This window comes from Taudactylus pleione, unplaced genomic scaffold, assembly GCF_031769625.1.
Source record: "Taudactylus pleione unplaced genomic scaffold, aTauple2 ptg000017l, whole genome shotgun sequence".
NCBI classification, from domain to species: Eukaryota; Metazoa; Chordata; class Amphibia; order Anura; family Myobatrachidae; genus Taudactylus; species Taudactylus pleione.
The window spans coordinates 11,668,014-11,685,821 of record NW_028284419.1 but is presented as its reverse complement, the minus strand read 5'-3'; the positions used below and the strand labels follow the sequence as shown (position 1 = coordinate 11,685,821).

At 43.1% G+C, this 17,808-nt stretch overlaps 1 protein-coding gene across 4 annotated transcripts in view; it reads right to left on the bottom strand.

The window, feature by feature from the left end:
• Positions 1-825: 825 nt before the first annotated feature.
• The window catches only part of KLHL20 (kelch like family member 20), a 53,645-nt gene continuing 36,662 nt past the window's right edge, over positions 826-17,808 (bottom strand). For all 4 annotated transcript variants that reach the window (XM_088482189.1, XM_088482190.1, XM_088482192.1 and 1 more), the window contains 7 exons: positions 11,820-11,935; positions 9,542-9,725; positions 9,265-9,408; positions 5,629-5,762; positions 5,246-5,454; positions 4,814-4,920; positions 826-4,688 (listed from right to left, as the gene is read on the bottom strand). In XM_088482189.1, coding sequence (XP_088338315.1) covers positions 4,604-4,688; positions 4,814-4,920; positions 5,246-5,454; positions 5,629-5,762; positions 9,265-9,408; positions 9,542-9,725; positions 11,820-11,935 — 979 coding nt within the window. In that variant the 3' untranslated portion in view covers positions 826-4,603. The remainder of the gene's footprint in view (positions 4,689-4,813; positions 4,921-5,245; positions 5,455-5,628; positions 5,763-9,264; positions 9,409-9,541; positions 9,726-11,819; positions 11,936-17,808) is intronic.

Below are 17,808 nucleotides of genomic sequence, written 5' to 3'. Positions count from 1 at the left end.
CGGAAATAACTTTTCTCCACAGAATAACTGGCGAGAAAAAGTGCAGAATTGTGGTTTAGGGGTCAGGTTTAAAAAAAATAGCCTGCACCCCTGGGAATGGCCCTTAAAATTAATGTATGTCAAAAAAAAGTAAAAAAAAAAAAATACAAAAAATCATGACACCCCAAAAAATTTACTTTAATTTTGGGGGTAAAAATAAATAGGGAACACACTTCTAAAATAGCTAAATTAAATCCAGAGGGGTTCTAAAGTATGCGGCAGGTGTGTTCTTCATTAAAGAATTTTTAAAAATCATTTTAGAGACTTAAAAATATGCTTGCACCCATTTTCATGTACCCCAAATTTGATGGCCATAGTTATTTTTTCCCAAAAATTGCTAAATGCTATTCTTAATAACTTTCTCAAAGCCGCATTTATGCACCTGCCGCGGCTATTTAAAAACCTAACTTCCCTTCAGCAGGCAAAAACGGGGGGTGCCAATAGTGATCCCCATGTCAGGACATCTTTAGAGGGGGCCAAGGAAGATTTCCCGACAATTCCCAGGTTTTTTCGCCGCTTCCAGTTTTGCCGGGACCCATTTTCGCATCCTTTGAAATTGAGTACCGGGATAAGCGGGCACGCGCGCGATACTTTTATGCCTGGAAAACAGGCGAAAAGTCCAGCAGGTGAAAAGTCTGGACTTTTCGCCTCAAATTGAATACGGCCCTAAATCTGCTGCATTATGTGTAGGCAGAAGTCTGAGTGTAAACAGCAAATTCTAGTCACAATTTATGAAAAATAGCCAAGCATTTTTTTAAAAAAGCAATAACATTTATTTTACGCTAAACAGTTCTTTACACATGCTTAAAAAAAAAAAAGTAATGATAACAAGTGAAACATTTTATTTACACAACACTTTATAAAAAGATACAAATATTTAGATTTCTTCACCTTTTGTCACATGCTCTTCATTGTGTTTATTTTTATGTTCTGGTCGAGTTATTGTCATTTAAAAGCACAGAGTGGGTTGCAGGACAGACATGAAATGTTTAGATTTGCTGTATAAGAAGTAGGTAAAGGCAGTAAATAGATCATACAGGTAGCCTTGAAGTATCTCATGCTCTCTGCAAGAACAGCCATCAGCTCCTTAAATAGCAACAATTTATAAACCGCTAAATGATGGACAGAGCCATCTGTGACCAACTTTCATTTCCAAGACGGTTTTGTAAACATTTAATATGGATGATGGGCTTTTGCAAATTACACACTCAATAAAGTTCATAGATTCCAAACAAAGTCTTTATGCCAGGAATTGCTGTCTCTGGACACTTCAGGGCAGCGGATCACTTACGGTTTGCTCATTGGAGGAGGACTGAAAATCACAGTAAAAGGAACTAACGAAAGTGACCATTACAAAGCAATTCAAAATTAAAAGCTGCACAACGCAAGCTCAGGGTGGAACAGTAATCCTGAGTGTAGCCGCTCTCTGGCACTTTAAGCTGCAGTTACCAAAATGATGCAGTACACAGAACATATACTACATGTACCTGTAGAAATGCTATTGTCATTGGCTAGGTATACACTGGAATGTGCAAATCGCTGTTTACCTAAAAAGTAAAAAGCTATATAAACTAGGCTGCACTTAATATGCATGTTTTACAAGTGTGTACAGCTTGCATTTCTTTAACACAACACAAAATTATCACAAACAAGCAAACGCATATGGTAATGCTTCTCGACTGCATTAATAATAATGTTTCCTCCCATTGAGTTGAAAGTTTTTAACTGCGTTGCCGCATAAAACACACTGAAAAAGAATAGAAAGCGTTTAAAAAAATGCACTAATCGCATGTAAGAATGTAAGGATGCACGTGTGTTTAACTTGCGTTACAAATTAACCTAAATCACGGAACTTTAATGTCAGCGTATATATAACCTAAGTGAGAAATCGCGGCCAATACAGACAAGTTATAGCACAGCACAATGCACTTGACACATTCTAATTGAGAAAAATATAAAACGATTTGAGATTTGATAAATTCTTTACAACAAATAATAGGTAGAACCTGTTTATTTTTCTAGGTCCCCACACTTTCAAATGCACTTAAAAACCATTTTTTATTGCCCTTGCTATATAATGCTGATGTCTATTACATATGGATAAATAAATTTAAAATAAAGTTTTCATTTAGATATAAAAACTTTCTTAATGTGATATTTCCTTGCAGCACTATTCTGTGAATTTAGCAGAGTGAGATTTTTACCGATGGCCATTTCTACAGTGCTTTCATTTCCTGTATCAGTTAAAAATAGGAAACACATTAAATGAAGAAAAAAACTAAACAAAAAATAAACACATTGCCTACAATGGAAGGAAAGAAATCAGATTCTGCAAACAATCTAGTAAAGCACATGAAAGATGTTCCTTGGAAAAGGCTAAGTAATAGGATTACTGTTTACTTGAGTGTTTTTTGTTTTTAGCACACAGTGATCTAAGTAAACTCATATTTGTTTGGATGTTAGGTCTACTACTAGGACTAACGTTTGATCACAGGTCTGAACAGCGCTGCACCTTTATAAAGGTATAATAAGCACCCACGCTACCCGATGTCTGTGCGAATGGGAGGAGGATTCCTCCAACAGAGTCTCCATGATATTTGCTACAGGGACCCATCTGTTCTCTAGACTAGAGGAACCTTAACTCAATGATTTGTTATTTCGTTGTGGGGTCTCATTAGCCAATGAAATATGTTGCAAATTTCGTACAGACATAAAAATACTTTATAAGGGTTCTTTAAGCCTTAAAAATTATATACGGTATATGTATTTAATGTTAGCACCTTAGAATTCACTACACTTTTACAGTATGTGGCAAAGAGCATTTGGAATTAGGTTTATTGCGTTGCAGGAGTGTAGATGTGTTTTGATACACATAATACTGTGTTCTAAAGTCTGAAGAATGTTGTCTCTCAACACACAAACTAATCTTTTATCTACAGCAACATTTTATGCTTACAACACAAACTATACAATTTTTGCTACATGTTTAAAAAGGCAACACTACTGAAGAGTAGCCTAGCCGTGGGCCGGACCAGTATATAAGTTAGCAATCAGTGCAAAAGGTTTTAGAGGCACAAGGAAATTGGGAGAGACACTAGTGCACGTGGCTGTACAAAGCATGTACTGCAGCATTTTACTATGTTTGGGGGACAGCTGACCTAACGCAAACAAGGTTCTATAAGGAACATTAAAGCCGAATTCAATTAGCTGCGAAAAGTGCAGTTTGGAGAAAAGTTTTCGCCTGTTTTCAAAGGCGAAAACTCCCTAGGCAAAAACAGGCAAAAAAGTTTCTCCAGCAAAAGGCAGGAGAAATGAAGTGCAAAATCCGTATTTTGGGGTACAAATGTGGGGACTTGGTCCAGAACCCTTTGGACACCCCCCCACAATTGACTAATTAGGCAAAAAAATATAAAAATCCAATTAACACTTCACCCCAAAAAAGACATGTAATTTTTGGGGCAAAAAAAGGTAAAAAAAAAAAAAAAAAGGTGTTGGAAAATGGGAAAAAAGTGGGGGGCCTGGTACTTTGGGAATCTATATAGTTGGGACAGGTGTTTTTGGGATTGCAGGAAGCTGCAGCCGGTGTATTTTTGAGATTTTTTAAATCTTCATTTTAGAGACATCAAAATATACTTAGTACCCCATTTTCAGGTACCCCAAATTTAACCTCTGTACTTATTTTTCAGAAAAATCATTGTTTTCTATCATTTTTTCACACACATGCAAATATGCATATGACAGCCCTTTGCAACAAAGTTCACTAAATACTTTTAATAGGGATACAACTACTATTCTAGATTGATTCCCAGGGTCACTGAAGCTTTTTATGGGGTACAGACTGATTTCCCCAAAATAATGTCCTTTTTCGCTAGTTTCGCTTTGTAAAACATTCGCCTATTCACGTGTTTTGCAATTGAATAGGGTGAAAAGTGGGGACGCGCATGGAGAAAACATTGTGTCAAAACAGGCGAATGAGGCAAATTCAATCGGCTTTTCGCCAGATGGCACTTTTCGCGGCTAATTGAATTCGGCCCTTAATCAGAGACTAAGATCATCGCTATGCAAACCTAGTCACATCCCACTTGTTATAGCAACCAAAGTGTTGTTGTTTTTTTGCCTGAACAGTAAACTGTAAATAACCTCATAATTGCTTGAAAATGGAACAGCCTTGGACATGCCAAAGCCCATATACTGAAACAAATCCCCTGACATCAGTAGCATATGAACCAGGTTTGTGGACCACTGCAATCACATTCAGGTCCAGATAACCGATAGGAACACGTTCATCGCCTTCATAGTGAGCAGGTTCTGGGGAAGTCATGCTGACCAGAGGAGAACCAAATCAGATTCACATTCTTCCAAAGAGAACGGAAGACTTGCAATTTTTATGTGACATAAATAATAAACAAAAAAAAACAAAAAACACACATTAGTAAGAAATATAATTTCTACTAATGACAACGCGTGGCTCCCTGATCAAGGGACCACAAGGTCTTGTATCTTCTTCTCAGGAAGCCAGTCTCTAGCAGAGTCCATGAACTGAGGCTTTGACAGATTTCTTTTCCTACCAGATGTGTGATTCACAGTGTGTCATTTTGATAACCCCAACACCTCCTCCAAGCCGCCGGTAGTTCATGCCTCCATACAACCTGCCCATGGAAAAACAAATAGTTATTATATTTTTATATATTTTTTAATCCAAAGACAGGCAAAAAAAAGCCAATATTTGGTACCAATGTTACAGATAATTGAAACGGAAGATGATGGTACTTACCTCCAAGTATTAGCATCTGGGTCAAACACCTCTATTGTCTTCAAGTACGTTGTTCCATCAAATCCTCCTACAGCCATCAACTGCCCGTTCACCACAGCCAGGCCAACCTAGGACATGTATTTAAAGTAAAAGAGGAGTATAAAATACTCAAACAATATGCATTTTTAATCTTCATTTTAATAGCATGGGTCACATTAATAGGCACTACTATATTTAGTGCTAATGAGATCATACATAACATACAACAATTGGACTGTACAGAATTGCCCAAACATTTTATGGAAAAAACTCAAGAGGTCAAATCATGATAAAAATCTAACATTAAACATGCTTGTATACTTAGATTTTAGGGAATTAACTTGGAAAGAGAGAGAAAAAAAAAGAAGAAGAAAAGAAAAGGAGAGTATTTTCTCCTCTCATGCATAGTCCTACCCCACTCCGGCGAGAGGTCATGGCAACTACTGGAGACCACTGGTTGGTCCTCGGATTGTACCGTTCAGCACTGCTCAGTTCTGTCGTGTCATCTCTTCCACCCACAGCATAAATCATGTCCTGGTATACAGCACAGCCTAGGTGCTTTCGGCGTGTGCCCATTGGCGCAATTGTGTGCCACCGGTTTTCCTGAGGATTGTACCGCTCCACTGAAATGTAAGAATATAAGCCAATGAAGATCATGAATAAGAGATACCTTTTGGACCACTTCAACAGAATGTATATTCTCAAACTGTGATTAGAAAATGTAATTAACAGCTTTCTATTACGTAGTTCCAATAAAGAGAATCAAGAGAGTTCGATAGACCTCAGAAGTTACTTACCAGTATTGAGAGGAGACGTGCCATCTGATCCCCCAACAGCATATAGGAAACCACCTAGAACTGCAACAGCCACTCCAAGTCTCCGTGTGCTCATAGAGGCAACGCGTGTCCACTTATTCTCCTTTGGGTCATATCTAGAACATAGGAAGAGTTAAGGAATTTGAATATGCGTTCTAGGACTGGCATTATAAATTCCTAGTGGTGAGGGCTAAATGTGCCAGAACATTCTTCCCCTTGAAGTACACCACTTGTACAGAACTTAACCACGTTCCAGTGCCAGTTCTCGCAACTACTCCACTCCCCCCATTGAAGTAAGCAACTTGTACAGAACCTAACCATTTCCCAGTTCTCCCAACTAAACCACTCCCCCATTGAAACACACCACTTATACAGGACCTGACCATGTTCCAGTTCTGCCAACTTCACCCCTCCCCATTGAAGTATGCCACTTGTACAGAACCTAACCATGTTCCAGTGTCAGTTCTTCCAACTACGCTCCTCCCCCAGATATCCATTGAAGTACGCTACTTGTAGAGCACTTAACCATGTTCCAGTTCTCCCTAAGATTCCCCATTGAAGTACACCCCTTAAATAGAACCTGAACATGTTCCAGTGCCAGCTCTCCCAACTATGACCCTCCCCCCACCCCTCTTTAAAATACGCCATTTGTACAGAACCTAACCATGGTTCAGTGCCAGTTCCGAGAAGTTAAGGACTTTAGGCTTGGCTATCTGATGTTAATGCAGATACGAGAACGTTTGGGATGACCCAGTTAATTGGTCAATATAAGGAGGGAAAGTACTTTATTGTATGTTCAGGCAGTTCAAAGGTTTGTTAAACCATTTATATGTGCAATTCATCCACAAACCTGCCTGCTGCTTTATAACCATCCATATTACTTATACCGACTCCTGCAAAATCACCTTATAAACATTATTAAATGTATTCTGTTATGCACAGAATGGTGTCTTTGCGTTTTAAAACGTCCACTACTTTGCATTCTGTTCATCTTTATAATATTCATTCAACACTACAAATGAACATTTTTGGGACATCTTCTAAAATAAAAATGTGTACTATTTTAATGTAAAAATATTTATTTTATTATACTGATCTGGTCATTGAGTAAAAAAACATTGTTTGCTGCAGTACAAATGCTGGTTGTAATTCATTTTTGAATAGGGGTGCAGCGTGTGCTATAATGTGTACAGGTGAGGTGGGATGGTCTAGGGGTGTACCATGTGCTATAATGTGAACAGGCGAGGTGAGATGGCCAAAGGGTGCAGTGTGCGCTATAATTCACACCTCCCAACATGACCCATTCCAGGAGGGACAAAATACTCTGTTCCTGGACATCCCTCTTAATTTATGATGGCATTCACCTGTGTTGAGCTAGTTAAATGCTAATGCTGGGCATGCACCATATAATTATCTGTCAGATATCTGTCCAATCTGGCTGGTTGGAATGAAAATCTGGTAATGTATGGGAGCCAATGACAATCGACCATTTGCTCACAAACACTGAAAAAAAGACAGAAATGGTCTTCCAGACAAATTGGTTAAATCAAATTAATTTAACCAATTTGACCAAACATTTTTGCCCATTTTCCAATGTTTAAGACCATATGATTGATAGCCATTGGCTCCCACACATTACCAGATTTTCATTCCAACAAGCCCGATTGGACAGACAATTGTACAGTGTATGCCCAGCATTAGAAAGGTGTTCCAACACAGGTGACAGCAATCATACATTAAGAGGGAGATCCAGGAACAGAGAATTTTGTCCCTCCTGGAATGGGTCATGTTGGAAGGTATGATAATGTGACCAGGTGAGGGGAGATGGCCTAGGGGTGTAGCATGTGCTATAATGTGTACAGGTGAGGTGAGGTGGCTAGGGGTGCAGCGTGTGCCATTGTGACCAGGTGAGGTGAGATGGCCTAGGGGGTCAATAAGTATTACTTGTAAAGTGAAATAACTTTTGGTAAAAGAGCGCTGGGATTAGCTGTAGAGAAACTGAATACTCTGTATAGTTTTTATAGCTGCTGGTTCAAGCCTTATATTTGTACAGTAGCTTGACACACATACAAAATGTCTAGGAATTAAGAAATACAAAAAGTCATGCCAAGATAAAGTTCTCAGGTGAGGTGAGATGGCCTAGGGGTGCAGCGTGTGCTATAATGTGTACAGGTGAGGTGAGATGGCCTAGGGGTGCAGCGTGTGCTATAATGTGTACAGGTGAGGTGAGATGGCCTAGGGGTACAGGTGAGATGAGATGGCCTAGGGGTGCAGCGTGAGCTGTAATGTGCAAAGGTGAGATGGCTTAGGGGAGCAGCGTGTGCTATAATGTGTACAGGCTAGGTGAGATGGCCTAGGAGTGTAGCATGTGGTATAATATGTACTATAACATGTATAGGAAAAATTGCCTAGGGGTGCAGTGTGTGCTATAATGTGAAAAGGTGAAATGAGATGGGCTAGGGGTGCAGTGTGGGCTATAATGTGAACAGGTGACGGGAGATGGCCTAGGGGTATAGTGTGTGCTATAACGTGTAAAGGTGAGATGGCTTAGGGGGTGCAGCATCTGCTATAATGTGTACAGGTGAAAGGAGATAGCCTGGGGGTATAGTGTTTGCTATAACATGTATTATAACATGGGGTAATGGCCTCGGGGTGCAGCGTGTTATAATGTGAACAGGTGAGATGGCCTAGGGGTATAGCATGTGCCATAATGTGAACAGGTGAGGTGAGATGGCCTACGGGTGCAGCGTGTGCTATAATGTGTACAGGTGAGGTGAGATGGCCTAGGGGTGCAGCGTGTGCTATAATGTGTACAGGTGAGGTGAGATGGCCTAGGGGTGCAGCGTGTGCTATAATGTGTACAGGTGAGATGGCCTAGGGGTGCAGCGTGTGCTATAATGTGTACAGGTGAGATGGCCTAGGGGTGCAGCGTGTGCTATAATGTGTACAGGTGAGGTGAGATGGCCTAGGGGAGCAGTGTGTGCTATAATGTGTACAGGTGAGGTGAGATGGCCTAGGGGTGCAGCGTGTTCTATAATGTGTACAGGTGAGATGGCCTAGGAGTGTAGCTTGTGCTAGAATGTGTACAAGTGAGGTGAAATGGCCTAGGGGTGCAGCGTGTGCTATAATGTGTACAGGTGAGATGGCCTAGGAGTGTAGCTTGTGCTAGAATGTGTACAAGTGAGGTGAGATGGCCTAGAGGTGCAGCGTGTGCTGCAATGTGTACAAGTTAGGAGAGATGGCCTAGGGGTGCAGCGTGTACTGTAATGTGTACAAGTGAGGTGAGATGGCCTAGGGGGTCAATAAGTATTAATTGTAAAGTGAAATAACTTTTGGTAAAAATGCGCTGGGAATAGCTGTAGAGAAACTGAATACTCTGTATAGTTTTTATAGCTGCTGGTTCAAACCATATAATTGCACAGTAGCATAACACATATACAAAATGTCTCAATATTAATAGACAGTCACGCCAAGATAAAAAGCACATTTTCTCTCATATTATTGGTTTTTCTTTTGTTTACTTGCTTATAAATTTATTTTATCTAGGTTAGTCTTGTAAACGGAGATACCAATGAAACGTCTTTTCATTACATTCAAACGGCAAAGTTCCACAAATACCTTTCCACGATGTTGAGGCAGGAGACACCGTCCTGACCACCCACAGCATAGAGATATCCCCCGAGAACAGCAACACCAACGCTTGTCCTGCAAGTGCTGGTTGGAGCCACATCACTGCTCCACTGGTTTGTTTTTGGGTCATATCTACGAGAAATGACAATAAATTTGTTTCAAAATAGAATACAAATATCTCAAACCTACCTCAGAAGAAGAGATTATAAACAGATTGCCATGTATATATGCTACATAAATACATGTATAGGTCTTTGTCAATTACCGTTCTACACTGTTGAGGTATGAAGAGCCATCATGGCCACCAACAGCATACAGTAGGTCATCTAGAACACTGACTCCAACTCCACAGCGCCTTTTGCTCATGGAAGCCACCATTCTCCACTCATTGGTCTGAGGGTCATAACGCTCAACACTAGAAATTGCATCGCCGCTACACCAACCTCCCACTGCAAAACAAACATTGAACGAGCAGGTTTTCATCTGGTGAACTATATAAAATAAATATTAGATTTATTAATCCAGATATAAGCTGTATGTGAAAGCAACCGCAATAAAAGTCTAAAAAATGCCACATACAAATGCAAAACTTAAGCCAATTCAGACATAGAAGAACGTCTCAGAGGTGATAAAATCCTATAAAAATACGTACTCAATCAGCAAGGTTAATAGTGAGATTTATTTTCATTATCATAACACCGCAATGTTTTGCGAATATCATTTTTACATTTTACTTAACAGGTTTGCATTTCAGAGAAATTTGTCTATTATCAAAAATGTTGCAGATACAAGATCTGTGTCTCGAAAACTCAGCAATACTTATATTTTACAATGAAGATGCCCACATTGTGCTGAGTTCTCACTTGCCAAGCAGACCTGCTTTAGATCTCTAACACCCACTCAGTCCATCAACCACAGTTGCCTTTTTGTCACCATCAACTCTCTTCTCTGTCCACCCCATCACCTTCAATTTCCTCCACACTGCTGAAGACTTTCCCCACCTATCTCAAAAACAAAAACCACACCATGCATGAAGAAATCTTCTCTCTCCAGGGCCGTCACTACAACAACCTTCTAATCAACTGACCCACAACTCAGGAGCTCATTCAGACCAGCTCGCTAGATGCGCTCGCTCGCACCCAGCGTATGCAAATTCGGCTAAGTGACAGCACGGCAGGCGATCGCATGGCAAGGCATAAGCACACCCACTATGTCTTGGCGTGCGATCACTTTGTATATGCAGAAGCCTACCAGCTTGTCTTAAGACACCCACTAGCACACACGTTATCTCCATGAAGTGTATGCAAACATCGGTACATCGGGTACCATTGGTAGCAAACGCAGCGCTTGAGGTTGACTATACCCTGTCGCAAGCACTGCGATCACTTCAGTGTGAAATACAACCAGGTGACGTGTACAATGACTCTGCCTTTTAATTATGCACGCCTCTGAAACGGTGTTGAGACGCTCAGACACGCCAGCGTTCGCATGTCCACTCCCCTGTTTCTAGCAGCCAGCCCCTGTCACCACCCACAAATGGTTCTCCTGTTACTTACTCTGCTGGGCAGTCTATGCGCGGCGAGCGAACGCTTCCCGATCTCTCGCACTGGTTCACGCACTGCGACGTATACGCAGAATGCGAACATCGGCCAGCTAGGAGCAAACGCTTCTTAGAGACCGGGTCTGAGTCAGGTCCTCAGTTCACTCTCTCTCCTGTTACCACCTCTACATTCCTTATCAACCCATTTCCTCCACAACCTCATCCCCCATTGCCTGCACATTATGCACTGGTACTCTTCCTTACATCTTCCAATATGTGCTCTTCTCGCCTATACTTTAAAAAACAAACCCTGATCTTAACTCTTTCTCCAGCTACTGTCAAAACTACTTTTGCGTCTTGTGTACACTCGCCTAGCGCTCTTTAATTCCTCTTATTCTCTTCTTGAGCCTCTGCAACAATGCTTCCACGCTCTTCACTTTACTGAGGCTGCCTTCTCTAATGTGACTAATGATCTATTTATGGCAAAATGAAAGTCCCTTCTACCCACTCTGCCACCCTCTTCTCTGCGATACTCGCAGCACTGTACTCTCCTGCTTCACCTCCTAGTTTATGAACACTCCATCCATCTCCACCGCAGATTTACCTTCCTCTGTATTCCTATCTGTTGGGGTTCCACAAGACTCTGTTCTCAGCCCTCTGATTTTGTACAGTTAAACTTCTTATCTCAGTGTACTGGTTACCACTACCACCTCTATGCAGATGATGCATAAATCTACCTCTCCCCCTCTTACTTCTCTCCTTCTGGGTTATCCTGTCTCCAACTGCCTTCCTGCAACGTCCACATTGATTACCCACCGCTACCTAAAGCTCAACATAGATGTCCCCTCCTTGTGTGCAATTGGAATTTGTAACCTCTGGAATTACTGAGTTTTGTGGTCCCTTACAAATAAATGACAATTGAGTGATTAAGATAAGTTCAATAATGAAATAAGAATTGTCAACATTATATTAAATGGGTTTATAGACTTTTGGACAAACCTACCTGCAAACAATACCTCCCCACAGCGTATGGGCTTTCGAGGCCTCGTCCTTGGCCCTTGCATTAGAGGACGCTCCTGAGGAAGCAGTAGATAGTTCTTGGCTTCATCCACCAAGTCCCTATTAAAAATATGTACATAGATACCACAAAAATGAATACATGGAATGATAGTAATTTTCACTGTTTCAAATGTTTTAGGCCTGGGTTTCAGATTTAACATTCCCTTTTATTATTCTCTTTCATTTGTGAAAATGCTCATGATCATTATTACCAAAGTGTACTATTCAGCCTCTATATTACATGTCCAGAGGGTTGACCTTTTTCTTACTTTATCTCTACGTCTCCAGATGACAAAGAACAAAATGATGCAATAAAGGGAAGAGACCATAATAGTATAATACAGCCAATAAAATATATAAATAGACCACATTTTCCCAATAGGCTCAAGATCTGTCACCATGTTGAGGAGATGTGAATGGTTACAACCCCCGATTGTAATACACTCAGGAGCTTAATCCAAGTTTAAATAATTGAACATACAGTACACACACAAATAGATGATGATAATAAAGAGCATATAAACCAGAGGTGGGCACAAAGCGTCCCTCAAGCTGCTGTTCAACTTCACATCCCAGCATGCACTGTCTCACTTTTAGCATGTTCTGATAGCAAAACTGTGGCAGGGCATGCCAAGATGTGTAGTCCCATAACAGCTGAAGGGTGCCTATTGCCCACCCGATATAAACAGGTATTTTTCAAGGCAGAGAAAAGACTTATTGGGTCGAAACACGTTGGCGGAGGGTTTGTATAACTACTGTATACCAGAGGGCATACAGAATTTATTAGTAAACTTGGTGATCTTGAAAGGATTTCCACTTTTTCCTCGATCCGGAGTATCCGTTTCCATTCTGAAAGGTTATGGATTTGCACTTCTTCTATCATCTTCTATCTTGTATTCTATAGGCGGCCATCTTGGAATTATTTTGGATTTGCTTTTGTCTTCATATAATTTGTGTTTGTAAATGCAATTGCTTACACTTGGAATAACTCTGATGAAAGCACGGGCCCTGAGACAGAAGATCTGGCCGCAGTGGAAGATGCAAAGGAGCGTCGGAGAGGCCCAGAAGATCTACGTACCACGCTCTTCACGACCACTCGGGAGCCACCAAGATCACTGTGCTGCCCTCCAACTTCAATTTGTGGAGGACCTGTGGAATCAAAGAAATTGGGAAAAAAAAAAGAAGATGTACAGGAGCGGAAAGTCCACTGAACTGGCAGAGCGTCCACCAGAGATGCCGCCAGATCTCTGGTGCGAGAGCAGCACCTCAGAACCTGGTGACTGTGTGGAGACGCCATCATGTCAATGTCCGGCAAGCCCCAGCGAAGAACCAGGAGTTGAAAGATGTCCGGATGTAGGGCCCATTTCCCCGAATGAACACCCTGACGGCTTAGGAAGTCCGCTTTCCAATTTTGCACTCCGGGAATGTAAACCGCCGACAGGGAAAGAAGATGCCTTTCCACTCACTGTAGAATGCGACTGAATTCCCTCATGGCGGCGCGACTGCCGCCTTGATGGTTTATGTAGACGACAACCTCGCATTGTCGGACTGTACCTGGACAAGGTGACTCAGAAGAAGAGCAAAGCCCGACACAGAGCCCTGAAAACTGCTTGTAGTTCCAGAATGTTGATAGACAATTGGCTCTCCTTTGTCAACCACTTACCCTGAAAAGTCTGCTGACAGAATACCTCCCCCCACCCCCTTACATTGTGGTGAGGAAAACCCAGCCCTGAACCCAAAAGGGACGTCCACTGGTCATATGGGACCCTTGGAGCCACGACAAGAGTAGAGTGATGCACTTCCTGAGAGAGAACAATCATCTGAGACCTAAGCTGTACATGGGATTTGTTCCACCGGGCTAGAATCTTGAACTGGAGAAGCCGGAAATGAAACTGGGCATACTCCGCCATTTCAAAGATTGAGACCAGAGAGCCCAGAATCTGCATGCAAGAGTGATTAGACACCCGGCGGTGATGCAGAAACAAACAAGTCTTGGACTGTAAGTCCTGAACCTTGTCTGCCGGGAGGAACACCCGTTGAGCCCTGGAGTCCAGCAAGGCCCCCAAATGCACCATTTTCTCAGAGGGAGTAAGAAAGGATTTCTTCCAATTGATCAGAATGTGCTCCCTGATAACATCCAGGGACTGGGCCAGGAGAACCAAGTCGTCCAGATAAAGAAACATTCAGATTCCCCTGCTCCAAAGATGAGCCGTCATGACCGTCGTGAAGACACGGGGAGCCGTGAAAAGACCAAATGTCAAAGCTCGAACCTGGAAATGATCTTCCTGGACCGCAAACCTGAGGAATCGCTGATGACAGAGGGCCTGATTCACTATGGATCGCTATTCTGTTTATACGCACGCAACGCAGTTGCCAATATCAGCGGTGACATGTAAATGTTTGCATTTCGATCGCAGCCTGAAATAAAGATGCCCACTTCCCCTTACTCACATCCATATACTTGGCCAACATAGAAAAACAATCGGTAACATCGGACAGTTAACGAAGCCCAGACCTTACTTAGGAATTGCTTACTGCAGCACACGCTATGACGCCTCAGGCAGATACTGGGATCGCAGTGGCTAATTTATGCACGCCCCTGCAACAGAGTTGAAACGCACTGGTACGCTTGCGTTCGCCCTAACACCACCCCTGTCACTACCCACAAATTGCACTTCTTGTCAATCACTCATGGGTCTGCGTATAATCTGGGTTCGCTATCCCGATTGCAGCGTCTAGTTCGCGCACTGTGAATTAATCGACCGATAGCGTGCATATAAGCAACTACTTTCCTTGCTGAATCAGGCCCTGAGACGGATGGGGACATGCATTAGGCATCCTGGACGTCTAAGGCGGCCATGAAGTTCCCCAGCTCCATAGCTTGTATGATGGTGCGAAGCGAATCCATGCGAAACTTGGGAATTCTCAAGTACCTGTTGAGTGACTTTAGGTTGAGAATCGGCCGTAAGGAACCATTCGGCTTCCTCACCAGGAAGAAGTTGGCATAGAAGACAGTGTCCAGCTGGGACGAAGGAACTGAATCTATTTTGGAGGCCAGAAGAGAGCGAATAGACTCCCTTAGAGATTCCCACTTTTTCTTGATCCAAAGGACCGGTGAAAAAAAAAAGGTATCCAGTCTAAAGATCTACAGTTACAATGTAGACAATGTCTTGATAGACACCAGATGTTACACAGGCAATAGGTCGACAGGGACAAAAGGTCCCTTTTGTCCCTGATGATCTATTGCCTGTCTAACATCTGGTGTCTATCTAGACCAGTGGTTCTCAAACTCGGTCCTCAGGACCCCACACAGGTCACATTTTCCAGGTCACCCAGCAGGTGCACAGGTGTGTTCATTACTCACTGACACATTTTAAAACATCCACAGGTGGAGCTAATTATATCACTTGTGATTCTGTGAGGAAACCTGGAAAACATGCACTGTTTGGGGCCCTGAGGACCGAGTTTGAGAATCTGTGATCTAGACATTGTCTATCTTTTTACTGTAGATCTTTCAATCCATAATCAGAAAAAACAGGGCCGGAGGGCACTCCAGAAACGTCATCCCTGGGAGACTACCCCCCTTAACCAGGTGTCCCGTCATGGTCGCCTTCCAAATTTTGGAAAAAAGAAGAAGCAGTCCTCCCACGCTGGTGTCCCCCAGGTGGAGGCCAGCCCATTATGCAGCAGGCTTGTCGGCTGGCTTAGAAGCCGGGCGCCTGGTAGACCAGGGCTGCTTATTTGCTGACCTAGAACCTTTAGTGGAGGATCCTTGGGACCTAGAAAGAGACAGGCCATTGGCTTTTCCCTGCTTATGAAAGGAACGTAAATTAGAAGATCGCGACCTAGGGGCTGCCCCAGAGGGAAGACAAGCCGTTTTAGATGTTACCACCGTAGCCACAATCTTGTCCAATTCTAGTAAAAAAGAGAATATCTCCTGAAAAAGGGAAGAGCCTCAAGGGCCTCTTCGAGTCAGCATCAGCACGCTAGGAATGAAGCCAGAAGGTTCTCCAGGCAGACACGGAAGACGCAGATACCTTAGAAGTTAAAATACACGTGTCTATTATAGCTGCCTCCCCCAGATAGGAAGACGCCTCCCGGATATGCTCCACAAGAGACAAGAGCTCATTCCTGTGGAGTACCTGAAGTGAGACCATCTTCCAGGGCATCTGCCCGGGGACCGATGGCCTTAGCTACCCAAGCAGATGCTAAGGTCGAACGACCACACCTGCATTGGAATAGATCTATTTGAGAAAAGTTTCCAACTTCCTATTCGTCGGATCCTTAAGGGAATACGTATTAGGAAGAGTGGTATTTTTGACCACGCGGGCAACGTGCGCGTCAACCGGGGGAGAAGACTCCCATTGTAAAGCGCAACGGAATATGCTGCGCTATATAAGAAACTGTTATTATTATTATTATTATTAATAATTTAGCCCGATCAGCAGCAGACAGAGGATAAAAGGAAGTAATGCTTAGGACCATGACTCCGCCAAAAGGTCCTCAAGCTGCGCAGAGGAAGGAAACTCTGAAACTACCTTCTTTTGACTCTTAAATACTGGAGCATTGGACAAAGGGGCCGGATCAGCGTCCTTGATTAGCAGTACTGATTTAACTGTCTTCACTTGAGGTTGAGAATCCTCCAGAATAGAAGAGGACTCAACCTTAGAGGGTATTTTCCTCAGGATCAGAGGAAACCTCACAGTCTGACTCAATATCAGACAAAGGTGTCCCTTCTAGAAGGCTTACGCTTAGAAGTGCAGTTCCTGTACAGCAATTGTTTGTAAGATTCAGACACATGCATGCACTAAACTCTGACTGCGTAAAAGACTGCATCCAAGGAGGCTCTATAGCAGAAGGTAGCAAAGGGGACAACATCACACTGGAGATATGGGCCATGCCTGAAGGGACACCCAAAGGAGTCGACCCAGGGGATGCAAGCCTATCCACCACCCGCAACATTACCTGGGATAGCGAGGAAACCCAAGCAGGCTCCTGACTAACAGGTGAAGCTGAAGGAGCCTCCTGCTGAGAGGTTGTAAAACAGTGAACACAGAGTCCAGAACCTGTGCAGAAAACACAGCAGAACAAGTCCTACAATTATGCTGCATAGAAGCACCCCCCTCCCTTGGAAGATATAGTATAGAATTCCAAGGCCCCACACACTAGAGATAGGAACTGTAATGTGCAAATAAGGGGTAGAGCAATGAATGTAAATGCACCACAAATAGACATATAAGTGGGGCTATGCAGAGACTTAAGACTATACAAAGTGTACAATATAGTCACACACACAGAACATTCAATGCAACAAACCAGCCCCAATAGGGAAGGAAGGAGCTGTTTAGTATAACCTGACCACTGAGGGCGAGGTATACAGAGAGACCAGGAACCTGCACTCTCTGGAGACCAACTGCACTACCAGGCACTTCTGAAAATGGCTGTCCAGCATCCCTGAAGGAGGGGAGAGAGGAGGACTGACCCTGGGATGAAATGTCTTAAAGGGATAGCACCCAGGGGCGAAGGAGGAGCTAACAGGGAGAGCCTACCTCCCCCTTCTGGCATGGACACAAAGGCAATTTGGCTGCTTACACCGCGGCGCCCCGTTGCCCAGGTAGTCTAGTATGGATGCGAAGAGGACCTAGGTTCCCACTGTCTGCACTGCCAGTGTCTCCGACTGGCAGTGAAAAGCAAGGTCTGAAGTCTGGAGCTCCTGCCGAAGACGATGACCCAGTCCCAAGCGTGCGGCAAATGGCGCTGGGTTGATGGAGCAGCAGCGCGGAGGTCCTTCAGGAAGACTAGCGCCGCTTACTCAGGAAAATAGAAATAAAATAAAGTAACAACTGTCTGTACAGCTTCCACAGTGTGCCGCATGCTGCAGGCACCAACACTAAAACTGAAGTGCCTGTGGCTGGGGTATAGGGGGAGGGGGG